This window comes from Eumetopias jubatus, unplaced genomic scaffold (genome assembly GCF_037043125.1).
Source record: "Eumetopias jubatus isolate StellerSeaLion01/CBP00866 unplaced genomic scaffold, mEumJub1_p1.0 scaffold_6, whole genome shotgun sequence".
Lineage (NCBI taxonomy): Eukaryota > Metazoa > Chordata > Mammalia > Carnivora > Otariidae > Eumetopias > Eumetopias jubatus.
Window position 1 is genome coordinate 40,072,199 of NW_028274812.1, and position 12,372 is coordinate 40,084,570.

General features: G+C 35.6%; 1 protein-coding gene across 1 annotated transcript in view; it reads left to right on the forward strand.

The window, feature by feature from the left end:
* Positions 1-12,372, forward strand: part of TRDN (triadin) — a 327,015-nt gene that overhangs the window by 100,390 nt on the left and 214,253 nt on the right. The window contains exon 10 of the mRNA XM_088023743.1: positions 11,462-11,539. Within this exon, the coding sequence (XP_087879869.1) occupies positions 11,462-11,539 (78 nt within the window). The remainder of the gene's footprint in view (positions 1-11,461; positions 11,540-12,372) is intronic.

Consider the following 12,372-nt stretch of genomic DNA (forward strand, 5'->3'; position numbering starts at 1 on the left):
TTATTTTATATGAATGAGATCCCTGTATCAAAGAAAAGCAACACTGCTTTTTTCAAATGCCATGCAATAGCTTAAAAAAGTATCTCCCTGCATTTGAGGATAAGGAGAAAGGCAAGTCACAAAGAGCCTTGGTTAACATGGCTTACCTAGAGCTGAAGGAAAACTCAGTCATACACATACTTTCCTGCAGCTACCTACCCTTTAAGGATTTTTGAGGATGATCAGAGATGATGATGTTGACAAGGTTGATGAAGACAGTGTAAAGATTTACCCCTTACCAAATCCTAATGGTATGTCAGGCAACGGGCTGTGCTAAAGTCTGGACATGGATCACCTCATTGGGTTCTTATCAAAACCCAGGAGCTGGGTTACAATTTTCCCATCTCATAGATTAGGGAATTGAACCAAGAGGAAATTTCAGAATTTGCTTGGATGGCTGGATATTGTGTCCAGCAACAGGGAGAATTATAAATATATTTTAAAAAGGGGGTTACTGCCTCTTAGGTCTTCTTTTTTTTCTTCACTCTGTTTTCTAAATGTTATAATTTAAGAAAAACTCACTATTTCTGTCTCTCATATAATGCAAATTTGACATGCTCCCCTAAATGTCAGTACAACTGCCAAAGAAAGCAGGCGATCTGCTGATAACTTTCAAATGTCTTTACTGGTTGGTCAGTGAAAGGAATCTGGTATAGAAACCCCAGGCAGAGGGGACTGTGACTTCCTACCCAAGAGCACAAATGGCTTGCCACCAAAATTACTGAAGGAATCTTGGATATGGTTTACTTTTAAATTTCCTGGGATTCATTTTTTTTTTTTTAAGGATTTTTTAAAATTTATTTATTTGACAGAGAGATAGAGAGCACAAGTAGGCAGAGCAGCAGGCAGAGGGAAAGGGAGAAATAGGCTCTCTGCTGAGCAGGAAGCCCGATGCGGGGCTCGATCCCAGGACCCTGGAATCATGACCTGAGCCGAAGGCAGCCGCTTAACTGACTGAGCCACCCAGGTGCCCCCAATTTCCTGGGATTCTATTAAGCTGGCCATAGGCCTTATAAAATTTCACACAGCTCCTCAATTAGATTTTGAAGTATATTTTATTCCTAATGGTAAGACTGACAGCAAATTGAGATGGAGGAGAGCATAGAATAAATTTATCTCTACGGCTGTTGGTGGGTCCTGAAGTTACTGCGAATGAAAAGAACAGATTTGAGCAGTTTAGGCATTGATTTAGCAATCCGCTGTGTCAGCCACTCTTTGTCAGGAACATCATTGGTAGATCCTAAAATCCAACAACCAGAAAAGACAGGAGAGAGAAGGAGCCATTATTTGTTCTTCATGTTTAGATGGTTGACAAAAATGTCAAGCCTCCTATCTCTTAAGAAGTGAATTTGTTATTCTGCTTGTAAATTATTTTAATACGATCTGTAAATGTAATGATTTTGTCTTGGGAGCCATCTTTTCTCTTATTGCCTCACCTTTCTGGTTACTCATATTCCCAATGATCAATAATTCGGTGTGACTTGATTTTCCATCTTTGAGGGAATCTCTAAAGTGTGCTGGATCTCTGAAAAGTAATACTGAATATAAAGCCTGAACTATCTACACTTTGACTTGAGAGCTCTGACACATTAAAGGTACTCGTATTTAGATATAGGCTATGTTATAATTACCTGGTTGGTAAACAACAACCTTATTAGAACCGATTCTTTTGTATTGACAACAATGGCCAATTAAATTAAATGAATAATAGCCCATTATTTGTTAGTCAGTATGCTAATGTGTGAGGGAGGAAGGGCATGCCTAGGGATATAAATGAAACTTGAGGTTTTAACTCAATTTGATTTTTAACTCAAAACTTTATTGAGATTTTGTGATTTATTTTGAAAACTATGTATTTTTAGTTCTACTCAATTATGGAGTTAAAATTCACACACAAATACATTTTAAATATTTGCCATGGAAAAAAGTTGATTTCTTTTTTTCAATTAACTAAAGCATAGAGTTTATTTAGATCCCTTTAATTTTTTTTCAGTTTTACTGAGATAATTGACATATTATATTAATTTTAAGTATACAACATGATGATTTGCTATATGTATATATTGTGAAATGATTACCACCATAAGTTAACAGAAATTTTTTCACATAGTTACAATTCTTTTTCTTATGATGAAAACCCTTAAGATCTAATCTCTTAGCAATTTATAAGCAATACTATAGTCACCATGCTCTACGTTACATTACCGGGACTTATTTATCTTTTATTGGAAGCTTGTACCTTTAGGCCATCTTCATTCATTTCACCCACCCTTCACCTCCTCCACCTCTGGCAACCACCAATTTGTTCTCTGTATCTATGAATTCTATAATGTTAGATTCCACACGTGAGATCATATGGTATTTGTCTTTCTCTGTCTGACTTATTCCACTTCCCCCTCTAGGTCGGTCCATATTTCTGCAAATGGCAGAATTTTTTCTTTTTATGACTAATATTCCATTCTATTTCTATAGATGATAGATCGATAGACGGATAAATAGATTCCAATTCCAGGATATACATATATCACATTTTCTTTATCCATTCATATGTTGATGGACAGTTGGGTGGTTTTCATATGTTGGCTATTATAAATAATACCGCAAAAAGTTGATTTTAGTAAGATGAGCCATTTTTATTCTATAGCTTCTCCAACTACTCAACACTTTAGAAAGTAGGCATCCCCATTTTGGTAAAGAATGTTAGATATTTTTGACATTGGAAAACAATATCTCAGAGACCTAACTTCAGTTCATTATAATGTTGAATATTGAATTAACAAAACCAATGGTCAAAAACATGCATTATTTGTACTTTAAGTCGTCTTCAAATGGAACAAGATTTAAAATGTTCACTAATAATATCATTTTATTATAATACAGAGCACTGCATTTAAGATCTGTTTTTTAAATTATTATAAAATGATATCGACTATAGAATTCTAAAGCATAATATAACAACAAAATAATTTCCTGTAATTAATTGAAATTGTTTAGCACTTACTATTATTCTAAATGTTGTTATATATTTTGTTCATTCCTTGTCTCTTTATACTATTTCTAAAATAAATGCAAAACACAAAGACAACATGCTGCTGGGCAAAGAGCAGCACCAACAATCTGCATACATGCGTCCTATTTATAAGTCACTTGGGTGAATTTAACAAGTTGTTCAACTTCTTTGTATTTCAATGTTTGGCACTGAAACCATTCAAGTTACATCTATAGGTGCAGAATTATTTGGGTTGAAAAACACCTCAGTGGTTAATTTATATAATCTTCTTTTCACTTGAGGGGACCTGTTGGTATTCAGAATATATTGCAAGTATTATATCTTGATTGAACTACCTAATGAAGCTACTTCTCCTCATCTTTGGGCTTTAGCTCACTTTTTTCCCACTAGCCATGGTTAAACACATTAATGTTTCACTTTCATGGAAAGATTGTTGTTCCATTCATAAATAGGTAAAGATTCTCACAAAAAGAAAATACTTTGGTCTGGAACTATAAATAATTTTAAAGTGAATGAATAAATAAATAAATAAGAGGTAAGATTTCATTATTTTGTTGGAAGTATTTTGTACTCAATTAAGAACAAAAAAAACTATAGTTCAGTCTGTTCATATGCAAACGTTCTAGAAACAGTGTGACAGAGTAGCATTTAGCAACATTTACTGACTCACTCATTCAGTTATCATTCATTTTCTCCTTTAATTATTCATTTTCCTTTCCCAAGTATATATATTGCTGTTCCAGATTCTGCCCTTAAGGTGCTCACAGTCTAGTGAAGATTAGAAAAAAAATGGGGGGTTGGGGGATGGGGAGGAAGAAAAGCCCAAACTTATAAATAAACAAACAATAAACATTGAGGATCAGAAGATAAAGTGCCTCCTGGCTGCTCTGGGAACATGTGGAGCTGTGAGGGACGTGTATGGAAGAGAATCAAGGAGGTGATAAAATGGCCAAGTTATGAGGAATCACTAGAATAAGCCCAGTTTTAGGAAGTTTCATCAGTAAGAATTTACAATCCCAGAGATATGTGATTAGAGAGCAAGTAGGATATTTGCATTTCTAAGTGCATGAGTGCATTCTAAGATTTTATTTTTATTTCTTTTAATTGAGACTACAGTCCATCTAACTTGCCTCATTAGTCTCTTTCCTTCCCAGCTTTGACCTTTGCACTAAAAGAAAAATGTGTAATTCGTTTTACCTATTTGTCTCCTTCTTCCATCTTTACTGTCTGTCCCTTGGTTGACTTTGTGTGCAAATATGATTTGCTGTGGGTTTCAAAGACATATGGTTTGGATAACTAGAAGAAATTAAGAAAAGTGAAGAAACAATAATTCTGAAAATTTTGAAAGCCTTTTACTTGAAAGTCTATCTAGAATTGTGGAAATGAGGTCAGGTAACAAAAAGATTGATTTAAGTAGTGAGTCTTTTTGATGGGCCTCTGAGGTCAATTCAGCATCTATAATTAAGGTTAAACAAAGCACAACTGAAGAAAACTATAAAAAACTCTTTATAGTATGAAGTAAATACTTAAATGGATCTTTCAAGGGTTATGATCCATTGATGATAATAGATAAGATAATCAGCATTTATCTTGGCCTTCTGAATGGATATTAAATAAATAGAAAAATAAAATGGAGTGGAAAAAAACCTTAATCTTAAATTCGATCTGCTCTCAATGCATGATTTTGTTAAGCTATTTATCCTTCCAGGGACCATTTTTTTTTCCATCTGAAAAATCAGGGTGTTGGAATAGTTGATTTCAAAGGTGTTTCCTACACCCCCAAATTCTATGATCATTATTCTGTGCTTCTGTTTTTGTTAGGTCCCAAACATCAGGTGTTCTATCATAATCAAGGTATAAGGATAAAGAGAACAATGATATGATCTTGAATCAATCTTATCTCCTTTTTTTAGTTGACTGTTCCATGAAAATTTATTTCTACTTCATAAATTGGAGATGTAGAGGAAAAAAACACTAATATTACCTTTATCATTTTTAATCAAAAGACTGTATGAAATATGCATTTGGCTACTATTCCATGCTTTCCATCAAAGTGAATATGCAAATACATAACACATGGAAATATTAGGGAAGCTTTCTATCAGGATGCAAAGAAACCTTTCCAGTAGAAACATTTTGGCCTGGAGGAGGTTCTTTGATCTAAAAAGTTGAAGCTTTCGGTGTTTTAAAACCCTTACAGTAGGGTTGTGTAGCCAATTTATACTAAATAATCCATTTGCTTAAAACTTTTCTAAAATCATAAAAAAAACCTTGAAAATTAATTACCAATGAGATATATTATCAGAATAACCCAATAAAGTAACTATGGCTTCTACTTCAGTGTCCTCTGCACAAGACCTCTGGCAAAATTGAAAACTATATAATCCAAGTGACAACAATGACTAAGCAGTTAGTCCATAAACAGCACCTAGCTGGGTAAATGGAAAATTCCTTGCCCTTATCTGGGTGTTATTTGTTCCCAGAAGCTCAAGTGAAATGATTTCTTTCCCTCACTTCCTACATTAAATTCATTTAATAGTCCTATTGGGTTTATGTCAAAATGTACTCTGAATCCATCCACTTACCTACAGCTTCTGTGTTTTTCATTGATCATATATTCAAAAACACCACCCATTACTCTGAATAGCATTCCTTATTACTCTTTCTTGATACATTTTTGATAGGATACTTATTTCCATCCTACTTATTTGCTATTTTTTGTCCACTAGAATCTCAGCCCCACGAAATGGGTGATTTTGTCTCTCTTGTTCACTGCTATAACTCCATATCCAAGGAAAATGCCTGGTACTCAGTAGGCATTCAATAAATACTTGTTTCATGAATGAAAGAACCTCAACCCACCTAATCCAAGCCCACGTCACTTCTTCACCTGCGTTATTTCAATAGTCTCCACTTGATCTCTTGCTGCCTGTCATATCCTTTTCTGTACATTGTTTTGGTCACACAGCAGCTAGCAAGGTTTTAAAAACCTACATGCTGTGCTAAAACCCTACAAAAGCTTACCATTGCCCTTAGGACAAATCCAAACTCACCGGAACAGCCTAGAAGACTCTGATATGAACTTGTCTCTGTTCTCCATCACCAATGACCTTTAAGCAAGCCAGGCTGGTCCCTAGCTTAGGCTTTTTGTCTTGCTTTACCATGTCAAGAATCCTTTTATCAGAGATCTTCCTGAGTTTTGCTCCACTGTATTCGAGTTAGAACTGGAGTGTGCTCCCCTTGGAGTCAGGGCCACTTCCTATATTAGGCATTTGTGCAGTTTGTGTACTTACACATAGACCCCCATTCTGATTCCCCCACCCCAAGACAGCATGCCCTGCACTGGAGCTGCAACTGCCTCTTAATTTTGCACTGAGCAGGTTTTCCTGGCCAAACCTTGCTGCGATGGACTGCACACACTCAGAAAGGATGCATTTTTCTAATCTGCACAAAGCTTCATAGGTTAGTGGAATCCTGTTTCACAGTGGCCCTACTCTTCCTCTTCTGTCCAATGTAGCATGATCTCTTTCCCCAAGGCATTGTCCGCCTCACCACTCCGTTTTGATGTCCCTACATTCCTGAGATCAGAAATTTATCTGTCTTGCTTGTTTATCGCCCGTCTCCCTCCATCTCTAACATAAGCCCCTTAACAACAAGTTCTTTCTCTGTCTTCACTGTGCTCCCCTAGTGATTTCGTTTGCACTATGATGCCCATGAACACTCACAAAAACCCAATTGGAGCAGAGATTATTGTTCTCTAAATCCTTGAAACAACTGAGACCTAAGTTAAGTGATAAAGCCTGTTTACTGAGTACCCCCTCCACAAGACCATGTACAAGGGATGCAAAGTAGCTGTGTAGAATTTAGCAATTCATGAGTGGCAGGTATAAAGATGCTTATATTGTAGTAAACACCTCCTTGATCCACCCACCTTATACGAACTCCTGACCTTCTTCAGGTGGTTCCTTACTGATGAGGTCCTCATTTCATGGGCAAATTCATAAACCTGGGATTATTGTATGAAGGGCCTAAAATTTTTGTTTTAATAGATGGGGTAGGAAAGGGAGGAATGGTTGACACCCCAAATCCTTCTGATCTCCTCCCAAAACTACATGGCAAGGGAAAGACACTCAGTAAGGAGATTTGGAGATCAAAATGTCCCTATTTTAATGAAGGACACTAGCACAATCACATATCTCAGCCTAAGATATAAAACCATATTTAATTTTACTATTTGTTCAATTCCAAATTTTAAAAATGTTATTCCACATGTTATAAAAATACTCAGTCTAGGAACCTTGTGCAATGCATACAACTAATGTTATTGCTTTAGCAAACTTAACCATCATTTTCTTACTAAATTCAGATCTCCCCACTTTACTGTTAGTCAGAGATTCACAACTGATTTTTATGAAACTGAAAGAACAAATAGGAATCTGTAATTATCTTATACATTGTATTTTTTTTAAATGTAAGTGAATTTTAACTCAATGGTCACTTACAAAAATGACACCTTCTCTACCCCAGAATCTATCACCATTCACTGTTGGCAGGCCTTCCAAAGAGTTTATGATCTTCTGGATATACTCAGTACCTCCAGGAGAATGCAATAGTGGCCTAAGGAATTAAATATCTATCAGGCATTAGAGAAAAATATCTCCTCGACATTTGTTTCAATATTTAGGGGGTAGGCTTTAGTTGTATAGACACGTTGCAGGGAATATCTTTTGATAAAGAAATCAGATGAATTAAATTTTAGTATAGTGAGTTGTTTTTTACCTCATGTTATCTGAATTCAGCTCCTAGCCTCCTACTTGACTTGAGATTCTGAGTAATTCCATTCATCATTTCTAGCAGTGTAAAGAAAACATTGGTAACTTAGATCATTAGAAGGAATGCACACTGCCTACTATCCCCAGTGGAATTTGACTAAACCAAAAACAATCAAATTGACTTGTGTGAGAAAAAACTCAGAACAATAAAATATTGGCAGCTTACAAAAATGCCATTCAGGTATTATGGAAATAAGCCAGCCCAAATCACTCAAGAAACAAAAATAAAGCCAATTCACTATGTTCGAATGTCAGAGGGATTTTCAGGTAATAGCTTATAAAATGAAGGGCACCTTTAGAGTTCCGACGTAAATTTCAACAACCTAAATCATGCCTTCAGAGAGTAACAGTCCTCAGGAATTCCAAAGGAATATATTCTTAATAAAATTATAAGCTTCTTTCCCGTAAATGAGTTCTGCTATTTCAGTCATGCTTAATTTTATCTGTTGTTATGTCTTTGTTTATGTACTTCAAAGTCTGTTTCAAAGCCTCTTGTGTAATTAGATGGGATATAAATTATAAATTCATTATTGAAAAAATTAGTATTTTGAGTATTTACTATGTGTTAGATGCTGCATCACTTACTCCCCATAACAGCACTAAAAACTCTCCTCATTTTATAAAGGCCCTAAACTGAGGCTTGGATTCTCCATGAGATTATCAAGTTTACCCAGACTGTAAGTGATAAAGCTGAAACTCTCACAAATACAAACTCTCACCATTTGACTTTAAACATAATAGTCTTTATACTAAACAACTATTTACTATAAAATTCTATTATTAGTATAACATTATATTAGCATAATTTATTATATATTTATTCATATATAAAATGGTCTCTGATTTCAACAATATTCCCTGACATTATTTGAACATAAAAGACTCTTCTTTAAGTCATGCGTCATGCTCAAGGATGACGTATCTGGTTTGTTTTGGTGCTCCCTACCACAACAGAAATTTGTTCTGAGCTAATAATTCTCCTGCCAGGGTGACTTACAGCTGTCACTATGGAAGCAAGAAGACTTCTGGTTTTTTCTTTCTCTTTTTCTTTGATCCTACTTCTCTGCTGTGTCCATTGCCTCACAATGATACAGTCAGCCACTGTAGGGAGCATAATATAGTTGATTACAGTCATAGAGAATTTCTGTTATAAACTGGATATTATACTTTCTGCTGCAGAAGGCACCAGATTGTTTGTTTTAGGAGTCCTCCATATTTTGGCATCCGTGCCTTGTTTTTACCAGATTCTCTCTGTAAGCAAACAATTCCTCCCCTTATTTCTTTACCCAGCAAACTCGTTTCAGGTCTTTAAATGCAGGTTAGGTTGATCTCCTCCAGGGGTCTTTCTGCAACATTCCCTCTGTATATATTATTTCCCATCATCACACTGTAGTAGAGCAATCTATTATAATGATCTAAGTCTGTTTTAGTCAGTATATTGGAAACCTCTTGAAGGCACGGCTGGAGTTTAATGTTTTTGGTATTGGCACATACGAAGTGCTCACTAAAATGTTTTTAAAATAAAATAATAACTTTATAGTTCCTCCAAGAAAATCTAAAAATATTTTAGAGTTATAAAGTATGAATAATTTCCCTGGAAAGAATTTCGTTTTGAAATACATTTCTAAAAAGCTTATCAAGACTATAAAGGATTGTGATTTTACATCATCACTGTTCATGAAAGTATATGACAGGGAAAAAGTGGTTTTTATATGACAGGGACCATCTTATGAAGATATTTTTGAAAGCCTCGGTATTTGGAAACAATTGATTTATATTCATGGCCACTTGTATTTTAAGCTCTAATCATTTAGTTAACTCCTTCCTATATCTAGATTATCCCTAGATTTAAAAGCTGCAAAATATCAGCCTACCTTAGAAATAGTTTTTCAAGAACAGCTCTCAAGCAAGACTTGGGAATGGATATTTACACACATATATCCCTTTGACTCACAAAAAAGGTGGAGACTCAGGGTGGAAGCTTCATGCAGCTGTCCCACCTGCACTCATGGACCTCCTTATAAAAGATGAGCCTTCTCTGGCCTTGGGCAGTCTGAAGGAGGCTTTAAGCACCTCAAATCTGGAGCCTCCATGGAAATTCAGCTCCACTTCCTAGCTGCTGAACGGCCTGAAAACCTGTTCACTTTAGCTATCAAACTGTAAAGTGAAAATACACCCACATCCTAAGGATCTTGTGGAGATTAAATAACTTAATATATCAAAACCGATTGGGATTATTCTAGGCAGAGAGTAAGCAGTATATAAATGTTAGCTAGGGAAAAATCACAGAGATCAAACTTTTTTTTAGAGTGCCCAGCCTCACCTTTTCTTTGTACCCTGAAAGAGGAACTTGCATCTTGCAATATGTTTCTATCAAATCTTTGCTCTCAGGAGGAAAAAAAATGGATGATAATATGGGTTGATACACTTGTAGGTATATGGCCTGCATGGGTTGATACTTTTGTAGGTATATGGCCTGCATGTTATAAAACAAGGCGCTTTTATGCATACTTGAACGTGCTCAACAACCCACCTGGACGGGTCTGACTACGAGGAAATCCGCGAATGAGTGGCGACTCGCCTCTCTTTGGCACGAGGGCCTGGGTTGTTGCCCTTCTTACCCCCACAGTTGTGTGTACGCCACTCCAATTGCTCTGCTTGCTACTGCACAACTCACCAGAGCAAACTAATTTTGACAAATTCTAAAAAAGGAAAACTTCCAGTGAGCAGGCAGGTCTGCTGACATTTGATAATATCTCGTTGTCAGTGAGATTTCCGAAGGTGCATAAGCCCACCTCAGTTCCTGGATTTAAAAGAAACACACAGCAGAAATTTGTGGAGTGAAAATTAATGATAAAACATTTTGCAAGCACTTCATATGGGATCATATGTTAGTTAATGTTTACAGTTCATGGCCTGGATGGTTTTGGTTAATTAAAGAAATCGCTTGGGATAAGGAAGCACTCAGAAACGATTGTGGGTTTTTATACAGTTCATAATAAGCCCCGAGACTTGAGGGAGCCTTTCAAGACTCTATAAAACTGAATATATTTTCCCTTTGGCCCATTATTTACTTAACTGCAGGTCATTTATTTTGGCGGGAGAAAATGTACCTGTTCAATATCAAAAGGCCCATGAATTTTAACCTTCTTTTATTGCCCTATTATATCATTTGAGAATTTTTAGTTAAATAAAAATAGTGGTGATTTTTCTCTATATTAGGAGTCCTCTCAGCTTCTGTGATTTTAGTTTCCATAATTTAAAGTGCATTTTGAAAATAAATTGCTTTATTTGATTGCATGTAGATTTTTCATTATGAAGTCCAGTAGATATATTTAACATTGTATATACATCTATGAAAAGTAATATATTCAGAAATGGCTCTGAAAATAATGGAAGCTGTGTATGTATCCACTTAAAAATCTTACCTAATAACACTTTTCTTATTGCATAATAATATGAATTTATACTTGGATTATGAATTATGCATGTTGGGGACAGATCTAGCTATTTTAGTCATGGATATTAAATTTGTTAATACTTTTCTTTCTCAATGCCTACTCCTACATTGTGTGCACAGGACAAAGCCCAGCCTTACCACCTCCATTCCCAACAGAACAAGCTTCCAGACCCACTCCGGCATCACCTCCTCTTGAAGGCAAGTATTTTATTTTTCCTAAGGTCTTCTCTATTGTAGATAAAATAGAATGTAGAGAAATAAAACAAAATAGTAACAGTAGAAACAGCAAAATCCATATTTTCTCAAGTAGTTTTAGTATGTCTAAGTTGCAGGTTACTTGTCCTGAAATTACAACTTGCTGCTTTTTGGAAAACCAAAAATTTCCTCTTAAGATTTTATATTGCCAACTATCAGCTTCCAGATGGATGGCCAGCTTCATACCCTGGAAATCAAGGCAGAAATTACAAGGACAAATGCACAAGGATGTGCCTTGCAGTTCTTGAAGTTTTACCAAAACTTGACCAATTTACTGTCTCTGGTGCCAGAATTTCTGGGTTTGAACCTGAGTTTCATCTCTTACCATTTGAGTAAATTTTTGGAAGTTACTTAAATTCCCTCTTCGTGACTTTTGTTATCTGTAAGATGGGTCAGGAATAGTACTCATCTCTTAGAGTTAGTGTGAGGATAAAATGGTGTGTGTGTGTGTGTGTGTGTGTGTACCAGTTTACAAGTGCTTTATAAAATTAGTAGCTAATACTACCCCTAATAATTAGTTCTTCAAAATACAATGTTTCAGGATTGGCACAATTAGAAGAGGGAAATGTCATCATAATTAATTTTGCTAGAAATTCAAAATCATTTGTCTTTACTTATTCATTCAACTATGATTTATTAAATCCCAACTATGGGATCACATCAGGTATTGCCCAAAGTACTGGGGATTCAGAGAGTAATAGAAAGTAGTTCTCGGCCTACCAAGACTCAGTTTACAGATATAAAATTAAAAGTAATTGAAGAGGAGCCAGATATAA